The following is a 23,030-nucleotide window of genomic DNA, read 5'->3' on the forward strand; positions in this document are numbered from 1 at the left end:
ATCAAGCAATACAAACCAAAATCTACACAACTTTGAGTGATTACGTTGGTTGCTTGCAAGACGAACTACAAACGTGCCATGAGCTGGTACGGGAAAGCATGGATGTGGAGCAAGAAAGACAAAAAACTTACTATGACCGTAGCACATTTGGACCTCAATTTCAAGTAGGTGATTTAGTAATGGTGTTCAACCCCACAATAAAAAATGGCCAGACAAAGAAATTTAAATCCTTTTACAGCGGACCGCAGGTAATACGAGAAATAATAAACGATCTGAACTTTGTTATTGAGGATGTGAAAACAAAAAAAGAACAAGGGGTCCACTACGATCGACTCAAACGTTTTAACAGTAGAAAAGCTACCACTGATAAAAAAGAACCTAAGAAGGGAAAGATTGAACCGAGAATAACACAAAATGACCTTACGGATGACAATGATTTTGTGGAAATTGAAGTGGTGACCCCAAAATTGAATGACACAGAAAGAAGAGAAGTTCAAACTGAAGGAAATATTAGTCAAATTAATCCTAATACTGAAACTCAAAATGAGTTAGTCAAAAACGAATCGTGTCAAACACCTATGGGTAGGAGTACAAGAGAATCAGTAAATACTAACACCAACAATAAGAGCAGAAGCACAAAGATACCTGCGCCAAAAGTAGCCACACAGCAGAAGCGGGATAGGCTGGTGTCAACATCCGAAAGGAATGAAGGCGAAGAATTTCCGAATAGGAGCACGGCTCCTACTTCGCAAAATGTCGCCGAACGACGATATCAAACAAGAAGTGCGTCGGGAATAACAAGACCACGGAATCTGAAAGACTATTTTTTATTCAAGGAAAACGATGCAGATGAAAAATTTGATAATGATGTATTTTTTTAAAAGGTGATACGACAAAATGCAGAGGGCGTGGAACCCACATTGGATCGTGCAGCTGAACTGGAAACTTCTTCAGTTGGTTAGCATATTAGGTTTTTCACAATCCTTGGAGATTGTGGGGTATGATTTTGGGAACATTCTACAGACGCAGAAATTTGCAATGACGGAACCGACAAATTGTGAAACGGCACATATAAATGAGGAGCAGGAAAACAAACGAGGACTGATCTACGCCAAAAGCAGCATGAGTAAACTAAAATACTGCATGTACAGGGCTGCATATACAGTAACTGTGCTGAAAAAAAGTAGTTGGTATGACGACGCAACTTACTTAAACGAAAAATCACAAATAATTCCAACGTTTTACCCAATAAAAGAGTCAGTCTGTCAAAATCTATGGCAAGGACACAAAGCGCGGTTACCGGGTCTTGGTGATTTTGAATTCAATGCTCCCAAAAGTCCTCAACGAGATGAATGTTGACCGAACTGACGCTGAATTTGTTCAGAAGATATCAGCGGAGATTAGAAAGGAGTGAATTATGTCTACCCGGTGGATTGGATCAATCCAAAAGGTGAAACACAGAAAGGTAACATCATGATAAATGCTGAAATTTTCATGGGGACTTTGTTCATTGAAATTAGGGAAGCAAATGAAGGGACATGGTTATATTTTATAGACCCTTTGAGGCAGGAGCAGACCTTGTTATATCAAGGAGACACATTTGAAATAGATTCAGTACAATATCTGTTTGACCAAGACAAAAAACCAAACATCTTAACGATCGTTAAATTTTCCGACTCGGTAACAGCAAAAATAGTCCGCGCTGGAAACAAAAAGTACTTGACGAGCAAATTAGACATAAAAAGCAATTTAGTTGTCCAGTTGAAAAACCAGACAAAATATATAGACAATTTTCTGCTTTTTGAAACAAACAGTAGAAATTTGTTTTACACAACGGAAAAATTGACCGCCACGGAACAAAATTATTTAACAACAGATATATCTGAGACAGATCTCAGGGACATAAAACTCGATCAACTTTTGTGTGGGATTTTTGTGGCATGTTTGAAAACCTGAAACAAATAGAGTTATTAAATTGTCACATAGAAAAACTGCACAGAGCTATGATTCTAACGACATCAATTAACGGAAATTCACACCAATATTTCTTAAGTCAACAAAATGCTCTGGGTACACACGCAGAAAGAGCGGGAGGAATACTTTATGTCCATAGGTGCGCTAAAGTAATCGTACATGTTGTCGAAAATCAGTTTTGTACGGAGGAAGTACCAATTACGGTGTTTCTGACAATACCTCAGAAGTAATTAGATACATGGACCTCATTTCTAGAGTGTTCTATAGACATTTCACACTGATTAATTTTAACTTCATGTACCCGAACGCTCTTGAATTGCAGAATGGGTCATGGATAACATATGGGCGAAGGATACAATTAATTGAAAAACCCAATGATATGCCTAATTATAGAGTTAACGTCAATTGGTCAACTTCGGCGCCAATGGAAGGGTTTTTCAATGACAAGGACCTGGAACTTAGCAAAAGGGCCCAAAGGTTAAGGCATTCGAGAAAGACGATAACAGGAAGAGAAGTTTTCCTGGGACAAGGAGGTTTATATGAGCATGAGACTCTAGAGTATTTCAACACGGACTTAAAGTACAATAATCAGTCACATGAATTGCTGATTTTTTGAATACTTGGGTTATGAAGTGAAACAAATCTGGCATGTGGCCAGGGAAATAGCCATCAGTTTGATGACTATTTTTATTGGATCTAAAATCATATTTTGTTTGGTACGCGTGTTTTTTTCAATCGATATGCTACGCAGTGGCATCAAACCTGTAATTGCACTGCAACCCATTAACCCAATGGGGGAACTAGGTTATTTTCATCATCTAAAACAACGTACAAAGGAACAAAAAGTGACAAGAAAAAGGACAGTCGAACGGTGTGATGGAGAAACACACATTGTAGTTATAAAAGCAAAAAAGGCAAAATCTGTACCAGAGATAGCAGAAATTGAGATTGATACATTAGACTAATTTTCGTGTATGATATGTAGGAATGGCAGAACCAAAAGTCGGTGATTATTGCTACTATCTACCCGAGTTGTTCGAGGCCATGTCGATAGTCAGGCACCAAGTGTATCGGATTGTTGGAGTAACCTCAAACAAAAGGTACGTGGTGCCACTGACGCAGCTGCAACCACCCAATATAGTGGTTAGAGCCGCAATTAACGTTGGGGAGTTAAGTGAGATGCAACACAGAATCGAGGAACAACAAAAAAAGATTGACAACAGCGAAAAGCTGGGAACAGCCGGGGCTCGGCTTGAAGAGGAGCTCCGGCAGTTAAAGATTGAAAGTCAAAGATTAGGTGATCAATTGCTGGAGACCAAACGGCAACTTGAATACGCTGGGAATCAGCGGGAGTCCTGCAGGAGGCAGGTGGAAACATTGAAGAAATTGTTGGAGGAGGTTACAAATGTAGCCGAAACAAAAACAAGGGAATGTATCGCTCTGGTGGACGAGCGGGAGTGCTTAGCTCGGGAGTTGGAGAATGCCGAGATAGACAATAAAAAGCTAAGGGGTAGAGTAAAAACAGAGCAAACCTCAAAGAAGGTCATACAGAGGAGGCTGGAGGCGATCAACGCGCAGAGCCCGTTCAGTCGACCTCCACACTTTTCCGAACTTCTATTCCTTCCACTGGGGGCCACAACCAGTATTATCCAGAAACATTACAAAACGTTGGCAATGCTCGTCCGGACAAGGGTGGACGTGAGGACATGTTCAAAATCATTCTTCAAGCAAAGAAAATTATGGAAGACGAGGAGGCCCGTAATATTTATGACAAGTACGGGATTGAAAAGGCACAAGAATATATGAACTCGAAAATGGACATTTTAAACTCTTGCTGTGTGAGTGAGTGGAACACTCACATTTTCTAAGAGGGAGGCAGTATAGTGAACCATAATGTATGACATGCTCATAAATTACATATTAAACGCATAATTCGAAATATTCACAAACAAATAGGAGAACAAAAAGAGATGGTTACTAGTAGTAAACCGGATTTTAACAATACAGAGAAGGCATCATAAATAATGAGGGGAATCATCATGGAATTTCATCTTTACGGGACACGTCAAGGAATGTTTGTTCATGACGGGATTCGTCCAGCAGGTAAACGTGTTATCTGTTAGTTTAACTAACAGGGACCCGTGCGGTAGAAAATAACTATGAGAAAATCCCATAGAGATTAACAAAAATGGGTAAAAATAACCTAAGATTAATTAACCATTGATAGGACTGAAACCAAAGAACATATTCAAAACTAAACCTTACACAATCGAGCTGCCTCTGCTTAATTGCTTTACATTTCTCATCTTCACAAAACTTCTAACATTTACAAGCCATAGTTCTAACTTTGTATTAAACTGATTGTGCATATACATCTGTTCAATTAAATTCAAGTGTGAAACTTGGAAAATTTTCCTCAGTAACTCCGAGGTTTAAAGTGCTTAAGAATAACATCCAACCCAAACCGTAACCGTAAATAGTGCACGGATATTACAGAGCACATGTCATTGCATGTTACGGGCATTCTTTGCGAGCCGATTTTCTGAAGTTTGAAATAATAACTGATAAAAGTTCTCGAGATAAAAGTTCTCGTAGAGTGCTAATGATATTAAAAAAGTGCTAGTTATATCTGGATAGTGCTTAAAACACACTGAACACGCTTAAAACACACCGCACGGGTCCCTGAATTTTCGCAGCTGTGCACCGCTTCAACATAAGAAAAATGTGATTCAAGGGACGGTTCACAGAGTTTTTAATGCAACCTCTAATTGGTTGGCCTTCGATCAGGCTCTTGAAAAGAACAAATCTTGCTGGACCAAAAATCAATATCCAGAGGAATGGTCTTCAAAAATTGTGAATCAGACTCTAGAAAAAATAATAAGTGGCGGTAAAGACCAATTAAGAACAACACCAAAAGAGCATCAAAAAAGCAAGACTAAATCTAATGATAAGCCAACTATTTTTCTACAATACAGAGGCAACCTCACTCAAAACTTCGCAAGCAAATTGAAGAAACTATGCGAATTGCAAGTAGTTTTTACAACGCAAAAATTAAGATCGTGCCTCCGCACCCTGAAATCATCCTTTGATAGAGATCTGAAATCCCACGTGGTATATGAAATTAAATGTAATGGATGCGGATCCATCTATGTTGGGCAAACAAGCCGGCATGTTACCACAAGGATAACAGAACATCAAAAGAAGGATTCACAGGTGGGTCAACATCTAGTTGAATGTCGTGGCGCCACGAATGACATTGAATGGAGAATTCTGGACGCCTGTCGGTCAGTAGAAAAACTAATGATCATCGAAGCTATATATATCAGCAAGCTGAAGCCGGCACTAAACACACGCGACGAATTAGGGGGAGGGAACTCACGCTAAAATATTAGTTCAAATCATAATTTTGACTAAATGAGAATGCATAGGGCAAAAAACATTTTGTGCGACAAAACGAAATTTGCAAAACCTCCACAAGAGGGATACTTATGGTTAGGGCAAATTCGGAATAACCCTAAAAATACAAGAACATGGACAAAATCGAAAAATCCGGAATAGGAATGTTTTTAAGTAAATTGATAACAGATGTAAATATGTGTTGTAAATAGGCTAAATATTGTATATAAGGAAAAATTTTCGATTGAATTTTTTAGAATGTTTCCTAGAATTGTTTTAAGTGTCATCTCAGACAAATGTAAATACATATTCATTTTATATTTTAACAATTTGTAAAACAGTTTTAACCTGACGATGAACGTAAAGTTCGAAAACGTTTGTTTTAAGTATTGGAAGTAATTTTAATTTGACAAATTGGTTTCTTTTACACTGATGTTTGTTGAAACTAGCAAAGTAACTGAAAATTATTCTAAAAATAATACGTTTTGTTTTACAACATCGAACAGCAGGTAAACTTAAAATACCTAAGATTAAAAATAATGCTAAAAAACTCACGTACAGACGTCCGGTTCTGTAAAATTGTTTGTTAGATCAAAATGCAATACCGCCCCTTAAAATTAATTTATCTGAATTTGCACTTAAGAAATTAACAGACCGTATAATGATTACAATAATTAGAAATGAAATGGTTTTTGAAAGACTGTTCATGTAATCTATTTTTTTTATTGAGTTATATGTTAATTATTCACTGTTTGCCCCCCAAGGGCACTCACATGCAGCCTCTTGGCTTTGGAGGGTCAACTTCGGTGCTATATTTTAAATTTGGTAAGATCTTTTTTGTAAAACTTTTGATTATGCATCGGAGAAATTCAATTCATTCATATGAACTGAGGTGGGAGGGGGGAGTTGTCACAAACGGAAGTGATCCGCCGGATTGTTGTAGAGCTGGCGTTTCAATGAGAACTTGTGGTATTTTTAATTGCTCTCAAACGAAGTTTGTAGCAATTATATTAGTCCTGCCGGTCTTTTTTAATGCGATTTTTCGCTTGACCGATTTTTCGTCTGACGCTTTTGACTTTTAGGCCTCAAAAACGGGATAAACAGGTGGCGCCCAGTGGGCATTAAGTGCTCTTAGAGCATTTCAGCTCTGTTTCAGCTCAAACTGTTTTGGAGACTTATACTTATTTTTATGGTGTGAAGGTTGAAACTTCTTGAGGTTGAGACACCCGTCTCCCTGCTGCCCCCGCCCCCACTATTGCCTCCGCCCGCCACCGCGCTGTTGCCCCCCCCCCCCCCCAACAGTGTTGTCCCCCCCCCCCCCTCAGCCCCCGGTGCACCCCCCCCCCCCCACGTGGCTAGCTACTGACGAAGCCAACCGCTCGCTGGTCGTTTGAGAGCAATTCCCCCGACGTTAGTCGGTTATGTTTGTTTCTAGGTTGTGCATGTGTAAAATGAAATGCATGCACATGTGCACGATTCTCACGACTCTTCCGAGGAGCACAGTTCCTCGCGCGTGTCTTCCGGATTTAGTGAATATGAAAACAAATTACGTGAGGACATTCTAGTGACAGCGCGGCGATCAGATCCACCAGTCGTTAATGTCGATACTCCAAGCAGACTGGGAACGGAAATGAACACACCAGCCAGCGGTTCAATATTCCTGAAAGAACTGAGGGTGTTGTTCTTTTTGTCATGGCCAATATGCTTGTCTTCCTTCTTAGAGCAAACCCTGTTCCAGCTTGTTGCTAGCATATTCTGTGGGCATTCAAGCAGCTCAGTTTATGCTGCGTTCGTTGCTGCAACTTCGTTTGGTAATATTGTGGGAACTGCTGTTATACTTGGGCTCAGCGCTGCTGTTGATACGCTTTTTGCTCAATATCATGGTGGTGAACATTTCAAAGAGATGGGTTTTGTGCTCCAAAAATCGGTGCTTATTATTTTACCTTATGCAATGGGTTGTACTGGTTTATATCTAATCAGTGATTGGATTCTAATTGCCTTACATTTTGACGTCGAGACAGCCGTCCTGACAGGCCTTTTCCTTAAAATATATACAATATCAATACCCGCTGAAGTGTTGTCAATAGTTTTGGGCAAATTTTTGCAATGTCAGGGTCACGTAAAAGCGTCAGTTGTTGCAAATATTATCGCCAATGCTATAAATGCAGTTTTATGTTACCTTCTCATTTATGTTTGGGATGGCGGTATTGTAGGTGTTAGCCTTGCTCTCGCTATCTCTCTCACTAGCTTAGCTGTAGTTTATTACTGTATAATTATTTATTACGATTTGCACAAAAAGACTTGGCCTGGCTTTCACTGGTCGGTAGTTTATGGCTGGACTCCTTACATCAAGTTAGCCATTCCTGGAACTATCATGGTAGTCAGTGATATGGTGATATTTGAAATCGGATCGGTTTTAGCAGGAATGATTGATTCGCATAACTTAAGTGTACAGGGGATCCTTTACGAGTTCTCGACTTGTCTTTTCATGTGGGGTATCGGTGTTGCTTACGCCGCAAGTATTAGAGTTGGTAATTTATTAGGTGCTGGCGACTTCAGAACCGCTAGGAGGACTGTCATATGTTCAATTGTTTTATCATGCACTGTGTCTATTATGTTGTCTGCCTTAGTGTTCATATTCAAAGACAGTTTAGCTTACTTGATCATATCTGAAGATGCCGTAGCGTCTCATTTCTCACTGCTGGTGCCTTACCTCTCCTGGTGCTCCATCACTGATTGCATTGTTGCCGTCTGCATCGGAATTCTCAGTGGGTGCGGCAGACAGTTTGTTGGTGCTGTGGGCACGTTCGTCAATTACTACATCATTACTTTACCTCTTAGTTTATGTCTCATGTTTCTAACCGACTTAAAACTGCAAGGATATTGGCTAGGGTTGTGCATCGGGTCTTCAATACAGGCCTTTATCTTAGTAATCGCAATTTACAAACTGGACTGGAACAAGGAAGTAAAGCTGGCTCAAAAACGATCTGATAACGATTGCATTCGCAAGCCAGACAGAGTTCTGTCAAATTATAGTTTAATCAAACCAAGTCGAGCTGGTAGTGCTCTATCACTTGCCAAATTCAGTCAGGACAGATTGAAGTATCAATCTTCAGTTCAGCTTTCAAATCCTCTCGGATCTAACAACAACTTGAAAGTCGTTTCTGACAAAGAACATCCATTTGAAACTAATGGCAGTTTAAGTGTGATCAACTCGAACATTGCAAGTGTTTCGTCACCCGAACTCTATAAACCTCTACCTCTAGTTGACGAGTCCGAAGACCTCCCGGATGAAATGTTCGAGTCTACTAAAGTAGCATTCGAAGATGTTATTCAAATTAAACACTCATCAGACGTCAGGGAATCCGAGCTTCCCCCTCAACAACCAAACAGACCGAACTTCGTAACTCAAACTAGTCGTGACTTCTTTGCACGATACGTGTCCTTTGTATCTTTCCAATGTCAATGCCTTAAATTACTCTACTATTTCATGGGCTTCACTGTACTGTTAGCTGGTCTATTCGTATCTGTAGCTTTTCCAGTTAAAGATCATTTATAAAACTTTATTTATTACCAAACGGATATAAACCAATCAAACTTAGCAACCAGATGTTTTACTTTTCAGTAGTAATATCTGCTTATGTGTAGTAATCAATTATGTGTACTGTTTCTGTATACTTTGTTAGTTCGATCATTTTTTGGTATTTGTACCGAGTAGAATTATTTTGTGTTTTGGTTACTTTAGTTTTGGCTATAAATCGTGTCCAATTAAATTCTTGAACAGCTGCTTCTTTTTTTCTCTCATTTTTCAGTTGTAGAAATCGAATAGAAAATTTAAGTTGTTGCATTTATGAAAACTAACGTGCTAGCTAGCGATACTGCCCTGACTGACGCAGAAATGTCTATATATATCTGAATTGAGACATATACGAAAGTGAAGAATTGGTCAAGCCAAATTGTCACGGGCAAAATATTCAAGTGTACGAAGTTAAACCAAAATATCATTGGCAGCGTTATCGTTGTTTTTTTGTTGCCTATTTTTTCCGATATTGCCCTGGATGCTGGGATGGTGACTTTTTTGGTCAAAAAGATGTATAGTGGACAGGTAATTGAAAGGGGGTCAATAAATTTGCCCGAATATTGGCCGGAAAACACTTGCTAGCCGATTTTTTAAATGTCTTTAAAACCCAGCTCTCCAGTTCAACGCAGAACATCTAAATTCTAAGATATTCAGTTGTCTTTCGGTGCACAAAAGTGAGCATAATATTCGCCGAGGAGAAAAGACGCATCTTACTGGAGAAACTTTAATTTTAATGCACTTTATCCCCTCTAAAACTAGACGCTTGTGACTAGGCATCAGCCCCGCGTTAAATTTAAGATGAATGCACTTTTCAATGGAGCTACAGCTTATAATTCAAAATCTCAAAAATGTTCAACATTGTGTAAATTTCCGGTCCTATTTTTTATCTGTTTAAAAAATTTGCCCTTGTCGATAGCAAAAGTGTTGTCTTTGGTTACAGTATTACAGTTAAAACAAGTGATTTTTTGTATAACCAGCTGGTTAAAGTTTAAAAGTCAAAACTACTTATATTCTATTTTTTATACAAAACCGGATTAGAGGTTCTGTACTCCGCTGAGCGAAAATAACTTGTGAAGTGGCCAGTTTTTTCTTTTTGAATGGTACAATTTTGAATCGCTGAAGCATTGGTTTTATTTGAAGTATCTTAGGGAGAAATTTATTCCGTATTAGAATAGGTTTTGCCCTAGGGGACGTTTGCCTGCTTCTAGAAGGGTTTTATTTTACAAAATTTGTCGAGTAATTAATGTGTTTCCTAAAATGTCACTTGTTAATTCAGAAAAACTGCATTTGCAGTTAGCAATTCTGATTAGCAATTGTGCTGGTAATATGTCATTTCACTAAAGATCTCTTGAACTCTCATTTTTTCCTATTTAACATTTTTAGATTCCCCGGTTTGTATGTCAATTTATCCGTTGTATTGCTGAACTGTTTGGATTTTGAAAAAGTGCCTCAAAATTTAAATTTGAAATTACTAAGGAGCTCGCTAGAGTACAATTTTAAAAAGCATTTTGGGGGTAATATAAAAAATTCCAGTACAAAATTTAAATGTTTTTCAAATGTTTGTAGATGTGGATAGTTCAAAATGAGGATAGTTCAAAAACTGAGTTCAAAATACTAATATTTTATGATACTGAGTGGCATTTTTTTTTTCAGGTGAACTACTTATTATTAACTTTTCTCCTTATTGAAAAACTTATTTAATTTAAATACAAAACTTTCTGTTGACAGATTTCTTTCCGTTTTACAATAGAAATCACTTAGAAATCAATTATACAAAAATTTACTGTTCCGACCCCACTTGTGGTGGAAGGAACTATATACTCAAATGGGTTTTTTGTTCAGTCAATTTTGGCCGATCGATATATTCATCGTACAAAAATGTGGGTGATATCATTAAAAAGCTCGTCCAGCCTAGAGTTTGAAATTAAAACGATTTTTTTGAATTTCGTTTTTTTTTCGAGGAGTTATCGCAGATTGAAGTTTTGTGTGAACACGTCATATTTGGTATGATTTCGTTCACTTTTACTGGAATTTTTCTTCAAATTATGACCCTTTCTTTAAAAATTTTTCATATAAAATTACATTTCACGCCACAAAATGAATCAATTTTGTATTCCTAATACATGAAAGGTGATAAAAAGACTAGTTCTGGTCTCACGGAAGTTTACTATTAAAAAAAAATTCGAATTCTATCTGAGGGCTGTTTTTTTTTAGAAAACTTCATATTTTTTAGGGCACCTAGAGACTTGCCACTTTTCATATCGATGTTTGGTTAATGATAAACCTGATTTACATTTGAATGACGCCTAATGAACAAAAAACACGTTTTCAAGGAATAGAACATGTTTTTTATGGCTTCGACTCTGAGCTTTTGTAATTTTTAATGAAATTTTGATTTTCTATTTGAGGTTTTTCAATTTTTGGAGCCCTGTGGCATAGAATTATTGACTAACAGTGAAATGGGTCTTGTAATGAGCATTAGTGAAGCTATTCAGTGCTTTGATTGGACAGCTAATGGCTGTTAAGACTTTTATATAATTTTTCGAAATTTTTTTTTAAACATGAACCGATCATAAACTTATTTTTGTAAACTGTATGTCAACATCAGTACTGACAGGATCCACTTCCTTTCTACTGCAGCCAAAACTAATATGTTTAGCGGTTTTAACTATCTTCTAAATATTGGTTTTATGACTTCGATGCCACAAGATTTCAAAAACAATTATAAAATTTTCGGATATTTTTTTATTTTCGAATACTTTTGAAATTTTATCACGTTATTCTAATTTGGATAGCTCCTGTTGATTTTTGGAAGACGTTCAATGGATCATAGAGAAATTTCTCAGTAAAAGTTTAAGGTTTAAATGGCTTCGACACTTTCTTCTCGCTCGTTTCTACTAATTTTTTCATTATTGCCTGTACTTGTTGTTGTGTTCATAGTCATAAGAGTTTTTGTGATATCTTATTGATTACACATGCATGACAAACATCTTTCTCCTTCTATCGAGTCATGACTTAGCGTATTTATTGACTTCTAATGAAAGCTATTGAACTTATTGTCTGTTAAGACTTTAAAAATAATTTTTCAAAAAACAATAATTTTAAACTTAGTTTCATGATTTGTAAGAAATTCTCAGTAATGACCAGACCTCCTTCCTTTTGTTCTAAATCAATCTAAATTTTTTGGTCACCGTTGTTTTCTAACTCCTGGTTTTATGGCTTCGATGCAACAGGATTTCCAAAAAAAAATTTTAAATTTTTGAATATTTGTATTTTTTGTTCCTGTTGAAATCTTATCACATTATCCTAATATTGATAGCTGCCATTGTTTTTGAGAAGATGTTAAATGGAGCATAGATAAAATTTTCAGATAAAAGGATGTGGTTTAAATGACTGCCACATTTTCTTCTCGCACTTTTCTAATGAAGTATTGGTTACTGTATGTTTTTGTTCTCATAGTCATAAGACCGATTTTGATATCTTATTGATTAACCATGCATGACAAACATCTTTGTCTTTCGATGGAGTCATGACTGAGTGTATTTCTTGACTTCTGTTGAAAGCTTTTGAATTTAATGGCTGTTAAGACTTTAGAAAAAGTTCGAAAGTTTTTTTTGATTATTAACCAATCGTAATTTTATCTTCGTGAACTGTATGAATGTCTCAGTAATTGCCGGAACTTCTTCTTTCGCAGTTCAACAAAAATAATCTAATTTGCGGCTTCATCTTGTAACTATTGGTTTGATAAGTTCGATTCGCGAGTTTATAATTTTTTTGGACTTTTGGAAAGTTTTTGAATTTGTTTTTGGTTCTTCTGAAATCTCATCTCATTATCCTATTAGTGTTAATTCCAATTGGCTTAGAATTGACGTTCAATGGATCACAAACGAAGTTTTCAAAGAAAAGCTTATGGTTTAAATGGCTTCGACACTTTCTTCTCGCACTTTTCTACTGAGTTTTTGGTTTTTGCCTGTATTTGTTGTTGTTTTCTTATTCAATGACTTATTGTAATGGCTTATCGTATCGATGAGTTGTCAGTGACAAATATCTTTCTCGTCCCATCGAAGCATAACTTTTATGCTCTAATCGAGAGCTTTTATTGCCTTTCGCTGAAAGCAATTGAGTTTAATGGCGTTGATACTAACGGTTTTCTCAGAAATTTCGTAGTTTTCATGTTTTTGTTCATATCTATTGATATTTTGAAGTCATATTGAAAAAAGGGATCCCCTGTTGTTAGAAAATACTGGATGATAGAAAAGTCATTACCGAAAAAATATTTTTAGTGGCTTCGACACTTCTTTCGCTCAATTTTTTTTGAATTAGCGGTTTTTGCCTTCTTTAGGTAGGCGTAAAATGCTGAACGATCTCAAAAGCTTGTAATTAAGTTTTCAAGGATTGATGTTACCCGAGGCAGTCATTTTATAGCGAATAGTCTCAAAGTTTGTAATTTTATGCATTTTATGATTTTTTAAACTCTTCAGTTTTGTTTTTTTTTTGTCAACTTGTAGCTTATTCTCATCATTGAGAGGTCGCATTCAATTTCTTGTATTCGGAAAATTTAATTGTCCAGCAATAGCATTTCGTAACTGATGTTTTGTTTGTGGACCATATGCGTTTAAGTAAAAGTTTTAGTTTTGTACTTGTGTTTTTTTCTCTTCTTTTAGCACATTCGCGTAATAACAGATACCAATGATTTCAAATCTGGCCCAAATGCACTTATTTAATCTTTCAGTATAATTTTAGTTGCATTAGTTTGAATGAAAATGGAAGGAAGAATACATAGTATTCAGATAATAGCTAATGATTTTAATGGCTTCAATAATTTGTGTTTTCACAAATTGTTTAATTTTTTGAGTTCTTCTGCTTCTGTAGTCCATTCCTATGGATTAATTTTACCAACGACAGGTCCTATTGGTTTCATAGTGATTGTTTAGTAAATTTTTTAGTAATTATTTAGTTAAAAGATGATGATTTTTAAGATTCAGAAATTATTTGGATTAAAAAATGTTGATTGATTTTTCGATTTGGCCTTATTTCATTTTGTCGACTATGTTACCTAGTCTCATTAAGGAAAATCGCCATCTGCTGTATAGTATGAACAAAGTAAGTTTTTGCAGTTAAGGTTTTATTCGATTGCATTTTGGCGTTGTCATTAAGTGCGTTCAAATTCGGATATTTAGTTTTTGCCGTGAAATTTTTGTTTTTGCTTCTTTTCTTTTGTTTTTTTTTCTCGTAGCTTTCTCACTGAAACATCTCGTCAGCGCTCTAATGGGGCTTGGCTTTATTTAATTCAATAAGTAGTTAGGTTTTTGAACGTTTTTTTAAACTCAAACATCTATTTTTATTATCTATTCATTTGGTTGACAATTAGGTCAGTTTAGATGACCTCGGGTCGGAACATCATGTGTAAACGCACATTAACGAGCATCCTTGTTTGTTTTAAAACGGAAAGAAATCTGTCAACAGAAAGTTTTGATTTCTATTGATGCAATAGAAATCATTTCGTCTGACGCTGCTTGTTGCCTGCTTGCATCTTCTAGATTTGATATGTTATGTCCATACCGTGCGCGCTGAACTGAAGACCAAAAAAATTACCAGAAATCTTAATCATGATTTTTTTTGTGTAACTGCGAAGGTGTAAGCTGATTGTAGCCATATTGTGCTCTTGGCCTTTTACAATTTAAAGAAATTGATTTGTATGCTGTACTTTTTTAAAGATTGCTCAGATTTTTATAGCTGCAAAGCTGTAAGCTGAGCGGAGCTATGTTGCGTTGCTCTTGAATTTTTTTAATTCGTCGTCTGACGCTCTTTTTCGTTTTACATTTGTTCACGCATCTTCTGAATGACTTCTTTGTCTCACTAACGGCTTTTGCGCGCGTGACGTCTTTTCTCACTCACTGTAGCAAAAGTTTTTTCGCGTGATTAGATTCTAATCAGAAGTGACTTCACTCACTCAATAAAACTTCATTTTTGCACTTAGAAATTTAAGTTTATTTTGAAATAGTCCAAGTTCAAAGGAATTCATATGTGGAATAAAGGTCCCTAATGAAAGGCTTTGCGCAATAAATTTTAACAAGCTTTATTAATTTGTCGCTGAATTGTTTTACATAATTTTTTGAGCGGCGTCGATAACTTTTTCAACTGATATCTGTATCTGTTTCTCTATTATAAGACACGCAAGTCTATTCTTTCGCAGCTATTCCGGCTATTTTAATGATTTTTGAAGTCAAATTGCAGTAATGATTTTGGTCACACCGAAACAGGAGGGGGAGCGAAAGCGCGAGTTTTTGCGGCGCGAAGTTTTCTCACTCTAATTTTGAATTAGAGTGAGAAAACGTTGTTTGATCATAATTCCGCTTGTGGTTTATTTTCATATACGCCAATTTGACTTCGATTTTTACTGTTTTTTTCGATTTTTGTAGCTGATACTTTCCTAATTGATTTAGTCAATGAATTGTTTAGTCAATTCATTGTTTAGTCAATGAAAATTGAATTGACTAGAATTCTTTTGCTATCTTTTTCTTTCGTCGTCTGACTTTTTTCGACTTACTTTTCACGCAGCAAAGATGATAAATTCAAATTTTCCGAATGAGTTCTTCCTCTCACTAACGGTTTTCGTGCGCGTGATTTCATTTCCCACTCTCTCTGTTAAAAGTTATTTCATTTGCTTGGTCAGATTTCGATCATACATGACCTACCACACTCAATAAATTGACTGCACCTCAAAACTTAAATTAAATTTGATTTTGTATAAAATCGAAAGAACTCATGTTTGTAATAAAGGCCCATAATAAAAAGGCTTTTGTGGAGTGAATTTTAACAAGCCTTATTGATGCATCGCGAAAACTTTTACTTTTTTGACCACCGTCGACAAAATTTTCATTTTATTTCGTTGTCTATTTCTCTCTGTATCAAAGGGCACGCAAGTCTATTTTGCTGCTATTCCGGCAATCCGCCGGCTCTGCTATTGAAATTAATAATGTAATTGGAATTTTAGCCCACTTAAGCTGCATTGACTTAAGTACGTGATAAGAACTCAACGTATATAAACAAAAATATAGACGGAGAGGTTTCACGCTTGCATGATTCACTGGATGACCTTTCTGCTGAAACCCTTTTCCTTAAACGCTTCTGTAAATCTCATTTGTTTGAAGACTACTCAAACAACTAAATTAGGACGTGTTCTGACATTGTCATACTTTGTTATGTACGCCGTTGCATTAAGTGACAGTATCTGTAAGATTCACTGTACGTTCCACTATGGCTGACTTAGAAAATGGACATAGGTCAACACCCAACTATGTTTGCGATGTGCGTTCTTAACAAGTCCATCAAAAGACTTAACGCATCCAAAGTATGCACATGTCAACATAAATACACAAAGATCAATTTAGTTTTGCGTTTGCCTTCTGCAATGAAACGTTTGCTGTTTGACATTGTTGAATGAATGAAACAGTTGTGCCATAAAGAAAGTTATGCCATAAAGAATCAAGAGATGTTTTATCAGATGTATTAGTCCGTTTCTTTTATTATGAATCTAATTTTATTGTGGCAATAACAACAAGTCGCCAATAATACAAAGTATCGTAAGACATGTTTGACAAACTTATACAATGTAAATGAACGTTCAGGTCGAAAGGAGATATTTTTACAACAATGACCAGCGAAAAGAACTGATTGAGAGTTTTAGAACCATCACCTTGAAAATGCAGATTAAATAGGTCTTCATGAACTCATTATTTAATGTTTTTAGGGAAGAAAGCAAATAAATGTGCAACATTTGAACAATTCAGCCCAAACTGAGTACATTTTAGTCATTCTTAGTTCAGCCCCGTAGACGATTGCATATTCATGCTCACAAATATTTCAGATATGATTAGTAAACTAGCTATATATAAGTTTAAAAAAGTTGTGTAAGAATTGTCGCTAAACGTTCTGGCAGATTTGTTACACTGAAACTGTTTTTAAAAGCCATGGAACAATAGCTGTAGGTATTAATATTAATCCTGCTACTATTAAAGCTGAGTAGTTTTTTGTTCTAAGTCACATCTAATGTATGGGCTTTTATTGTCTACTCTGTTAATTTCTGTGACTCGAAGGTAATCTTTCTAACAAATTTATGACGTCAGAGGAATCGTGCTTCTTAAAAACAAGTTGAAATCGGTAAGCATACCTCAGTGGGTGGGCATTACAACTGATATTTCCAAATTTTGATTAGATTCATAAAGATGAACAAAGTAAGATTACTTGCATTTTTAGTTTAAAAAATGGTGGAAGGCATCTTTAGTAAACAATTGCAATTGAATTTCAATTGCAACTGAATTTCATTTTGACTGTCATAGAAGCTTTTATTGTACCAATGAAAACCTCTGAGGAAAATTGTGGAAGTTATTAGAGAAAACGGAATGGTATGCGACACTTAGGTCACTCTTAAAATTCAACACTTTTTTGCGTAGGGGGTACAACTCGAAGCTAGGATGGTCCGCTTCAAATATCTTATAGAATCACTTCAAGTGATTGTTAAAGCAGCGATTACTTTTCCACGGTTCAAGTTTTTTCCTCTGGAGAGAACGTTAAAGGTTTTAACGAATTCTACAATTGTATACGATAGCAAGGCACCTTTAAATTTTGTTTAATTATGTTAGAAAATAGTATTTTTAATTTTACTTTACAAAATTCAAGCCCAGGGTTACAGATTTAACTTTTAACTATCCAGAAATTTAGGCGATTTTTCGTAATTTTGTAAATCTCCTAATAATGAAATTCGCTGAGGCAATGCAATATGCTAAAAATCATAAAAGTGTTCATAGTTAGAAATATATACTACCGCCAACAATTTTTTTTATCATACTGCTTGATTATATTTTGGTGGGTCCTGGCATATTATTACAAATTTTGTGACTGTTTGATGAAACAACAATTACTTTATTCCAAAATTATTTACCTTATTAAATTTCGAAGACTAAATTCACGTTTTTCGTGTTAAAACAAAACTAATTTTTGGATTCCTAATCTGCGTCTCATGGAACTTTTTTTGATGGACGAACACGAGAAAATGAAAATTGAGAAATCAAAAAAAAGTGTCAGGATGGGATGCAAGCCACGAGTTTGATTAGGCAAAGCCATTAGGACAAAGTTTTCAATTCACATTTTATGAAATTAGGCGGACGCCAATAATAACACATAGGCTGTACGTCAAATTCACGCCAGAAAAAGTTAACTTTCCCGAACCTTGCCGTGACATGCAAATGAGTAAAAAAATGCAATGCTTGTAAAATATAAATCTTTTCACAAGTCATTTGACAAGTTGGTTTTGGCAAGCTATAAAAGTAAAGAATGGGGAACATGGCAAACAATTTTATTTGGTTATTCTAAATAGCTCAGAGCGATGGGATTGCTGAAAACTTTGAGCATAATTTGGGGATGTACTTTTTCTGAAATGCAGCGAATTCTCAAGTTTTATAAAACGTTTAACTATGTTTTTGTAAGCTATTATTAGTTGCCCTTGAACGAAGTTCATAGCAATTATTGTAAACATGTTAATCTTTTTTAATGCAAATTTTTTGCTTGGCCATATATTTTTCTTCTAGGACATTCTTTGACTTCTCAAGTGACTTTTTCACGCTTTCGTGCTTCATTTGTGGGTGATCTCTATTGCTCTCACTCAGAAGTAAAGCTTGTTGCTAATATAAAGTCGGTTGCAGCATAGCAAAAAACAAGCGAAGTAGCACAGTCGGCAGTGCATATGGTTATGAAATGGTTCGAATCCTGGTGGTGTCAAATGTTCTTCCACCCGCCTGTCGTTCGAGAGCAATTTTTTTGACATTAGTCGGTTTATGTTTGTTTAAAGACAACGGTTAAGACCCTCATTTAAAGTTATTGCAAATTGCATAATTTCCCCAAAAACGTTCATTGGAAATTTTTGCTGCGTGACTGCAAAATTGACTCGTCCTAATAGAGTTTTTGCCTTAGATGCTACGCACCCTGCAAAGCAACCAAAAAGAAAGACGTGAATAGTTTTTATTTGTTACATTCTGATTGTTACAAGATCAAATAACATAAGCGCATTAGTAAACCTGATGCCCCAGTACTACACTTTTCCTCCTTTCTGATGCAGGCTACAATACAATCGAGCCCACGTCATTGTTAGAGAACAGTTGATTCGACTTTCAGCTGTTCTCGTTTTTGTACGCAAGAGTAAACAAAACGTAAGAGTAAAACAAACAACAATCAGAAAGATGCGAACGCACCAGTAATTTTACAGAAATTAGTTCTGATGTTTTTCTTAATGTTATTGTTAACCGAATCTGATTAATTTTCATATTTTCCCGCTGGGATGACTTTATAGAGGCTTTGCTAATGGGCATGAAAATTGGTTTCGTCTAAACTAGTTTTCGGCTATTCGCCTGCACCACCCAATTTAGTATATAAAAGCAACTAAACAATCTTTTAGGCCCTGTTGCCTGCTTAACCGTTCGCTGAGTACCTAATCCTCGATAGCAGAAAACATGGAAACATTCAGAAAACTAAGCAAGGGTTAGCCGCAAATAAAATTTTGTTGTGAAGCAAAACTTAGCTATGCTACGAATTGAATAATTAGGTGAATGAAATTCTGTGTATATAATTGGCGCGTGGGAATTTAATCGGCGAATTGTTTGAAAAATAATGCAATCAAAATTTAAATTTTGATTATATAGTCTTAAAGAATCTTCTTCAGTCAATTTGAGCGAAAGAAATATTCGACAATCGACGCTTTTGTTTATCTAACGGAACATATTAGGAAGTGCGTTAAGGAATAAGATTACACCATTTGCTCCTTTTTAGATCTATAAAAGTTCTCATTTCATACCAAGATCTGCTACTCACATATTAGGGCTTCTCTTCGTCAGTCAAAATTATGTCAGGCTTTCTCAAGAGTCGAGTACAAAGAGTAATTGTTCGTGATGAAACATTTGATTTAATTAATTTTATCAGGTAGTAACAAAGGGTTAAGTACTTGGTCAATTTCTGTATAATCTGCACGCAAACGATTTCAAAACTTTTGGTTGTCCAATAACTTTTGGTTGTCCAAAGACCAGATCAAGTGAAAAGTTTTTTTTATTGAAGCGAGAAAAACATTTCGGAAACGTTCTGAAGATAATTACTTTAATAGAGTAGCCCGATTCAATAATTCTTTGTCTCAACTTAACAGTTTTGCTAACTATTCACAACACAAAAATCCATGTCAGTTTCGAAGAGAAGTGAAGAACTTTTTGGAAGGGGAGGCATTGAAAAGATTCAAATATAAAAGTTACCTTTCAGGATGGAAAGTTTTCGAGAAATTTTAATTATTGAAACTTGATTTCTCCCCTAATCTGGGGACTACCAAGCTGGTTGTAACCATGTTTGGTTGAATTCAATTCAATATTATTATTAATATGCTGATGGTACTGTAATTTTAACACAATCAATTTTTTTATATTCTTGAAGTCGAAGTTTCTATTGAAGAAACGGTCCAAAACTCACATCACATTCTCGCAAGCCGAATGTTGACAAAACAATATAGTTTTTGGCTAGAGAAGAAAAATTGATCAGCTAGGAGTCGAGTTAACTCTCTCTCTCTTGATCAACTCCTCAGCCCTTTATGTAACCGTAAGTTTTTTTGGGCACCATAGAAGAAACCTGATTCTTAAATTGTTAAAAAAAACAGCTATGCAGATAAAAAAAACAGCTATGCAGATCATTGCTCCAAATTTGAACGATTTAGTGATCTAAAAGTAAAGGAAAATTAGTTGAACACGGCCAGAAACCTCCCTTCAGACAATTTAATGGGTTGTGTTCGCCAAGTACCAATTTCTGTCAGTAAAAAAAGAACAAGAAGTACCTTTACAGTGTCCAATCAATAAACATAACGACAAATATTCCGGTGAAAAAGCCTTACCAGAAAAGGACCCTGTTTATTAAAAAGTTTACCAGAACTTTTTAATGTTTTTGGCTACAGGTTTCTCCAGAAAAAATCAAAAATAATTGTTCTTAACGAGTTCCTTGTTAATAATTAATAAAAAATTATGCAAACGTGTTTTCGCATGACTTGAATTTTTCTTGAAATAAACGTAATGTAAACGCTCTTCATTGGGCTATTTTTTGTTCAATTCTTGTTCGGATACTTAATTAAACTACGTTGGGGTGCTTTATTATAATGATTAAGACTCAAAGTTCATTCACTGCCTCTAACTGTTAATTTCAATCCCAGCACATCGGTAAATGCAGTGTTGATTTTTCTGTTATTTGATAGCTCTGACTTAGAAAACTGTGACAAAATCTCCCTTAAAATTTTCTGATCAGTTTGCAGTAGACCATTCCAACCCAGAGCAGTAGCTTTGTTTGAACTTTCTGTGCAACTATTAAAAGTTGCATTGCTCTGTATCAATCCACTAGATCGTATCAAGAACTATGATTGACAATACTTTTCCGTTAAATTGTTTTTATAATTGATTATATTGTTTCACTTCAAAGCTAATGCTGTCTATGAATAACGCTGTTTGTTTTCAAAAAATATAGTTATAGTAGTCTTATAAATAATCTTATTAATAGCAGGTCTCATCGTTGGCTAATAAAAATCAATTTTTTCAGACAGCAGCTGAAGTTTTGTGTGACGTTGTGTTCTCAAAAAGTTTTTGTAAAATTACGAGTTGTGCAATAGTTGGTTGTGTTTTAGTTGCTTTAACATCTAGTCTCAATAATGACAGGTTTAATCGGTTGATAGTAGGGAATAAATGAATATAGGCAGTTAATGGAGTTCATAGCATTTAGGATAGGGGTTCTTTTTTTGATTTTCGCACTTTCTTTTCTAAAAATAAAAGCTGATTTTCTTGCATGTTTTAGGGTTTTTCACTGTACTTTTCGCTTAGTCTGCAATAAATACAGTTCTTTTTGGTTCTAACACATTTAGCTAAGGTTTATGAATTTTGGACTGTAGTTATGACGTTCCCCTACTTTGACGCCACTGACTCTTTACTTTCTTTAGTTTTTGCCTCTTTTTTGCTCTTTGTCATTTGTTGCTGCAATGTTGTGCTGTTGTGTACCTATTTCAATTATGAGAGGTGTTGTCGGAAGCACATATTCTTTTTTGTTTATTTCTGCTCATAGTGTGGGTAATGGGCTTTGTTGATTGTCTTAAACTGATGTTACTTGTTACTTTCAAAATGCTGATCTTTTGTTCACTTTTGCATATAGAGAATGCTACGGGCGGGCTTTGTTGATTGTCTTAGTTTGTTGTTGCAGTAATTATGTTACTTTTGATTGAGTATCAGGACTTGTACTGCTATGTTTTTTTACTTTGTCAAATAGAAATTTGTTTACCGGGTTTTGTCGCTTTTTTCGACATTTTGCATCAAATATTTTTGTCTGTCCTAGACTAGTTTCATTCTTCCCTCATTCTCCTTAAAGTGTTTTTGAACAGCATTTGCTCAGCAATCTAAGCTGAACAGCATCCTTATTAAAAACGAAATCAAAATTAAAAACGGTTTAAACTTTTAGAACGCAATTTTTATTCCTGCTACTTGATCTTTTCTTATAAGTCTAAGTTACCAAATCTAAGGCTTAATGGATTCGATACTAGCCTTTGTATCCTTTCAACAAGAAGCAAGATTATGTCTACTAGCGAATTGAATTCAAAATAGTTTGCATTTTAAAAATGTTTCAGTGTCTCGAACAACTGTTTCCATTTTTCTGTTCTGTCAATCCTAATCGGTGTTATGAGAATCAATGGCAGCTGTTTCCGGCAATATAATGGGTTTGTTTTTCTCCAATGAAAGTTAAACAGAATGACGGACTAAGTAGAAAAATGGCGACATTTGGGTCTGGGTCTAAGCCTGGGTGGAGGAAAAAATTGCTTGGCAAAAGCAAATAGCGATTGGTTTCTTTGATGAAACCAGTTTAATTATTTTGCTGGTCGACAACGGTTCAATGAGGTAGGCTTACTTGTCAGAAGTACAAAAAATCATTTTATTCGAAAATTTGTCTGCAAGAACTCGGTTTGTCTGAACCAATACTTAGCTTATCACTTAAGAAGTGATGTGCTGATTATTAATTATTGGTT

At 35.6% G+C, this 23,030-nt stretch overlaps 1 protein-coding gene across 1 annotated transcript; it reads left to right on the top strand.

The window, feature by feature from the left end:
* Positions 1-6,808: 6,808 nt before the first annotated feature.
* LOC142351549 (multidrug and toxin extrusion protein 1-like) lies at positions 6,809-9,157 on the top strand. Its single transcript, XM_075403632.1, has one exon. The coding sequence runs from the start codon at positions 6,827-6,829 to the stop codon at positions 8,927-8,929; it is 2,103 nt and encodes a 700-aa protein (XP_075259747.1). The 5' UTR covers positions 6,809-6,826; the 3' UTR covers positions 8,930-9,157.
* Positions 9,158-23,030: the final 13,873 nt, after the last annotated feature.

This window comes from Convolutriloba macropyga, chromosome 13, assembly GCF_964194025.1.
Source record: "Convolutriloba macropyga chromosome 13, txConMacr16.3, whole genome shotgun sequence".
Taxonomy (NCBI): domain Eukaryota; kingdom Metazoa; phylum Xenacoelomorpha; order Acoela; family Convolutidae; genus Convolutriloba; species Convolutriloba macropyga.

Bases quoted from the DNA above. Each gene is read 5' to 3' on its own strand.
- LOC142351549 (XM_075403632.1), top strand. From the start codon at position 6,827: ATGCATGCACATGTGCACGATTCTCACGACTCTTCCGAGGAGCACAGT.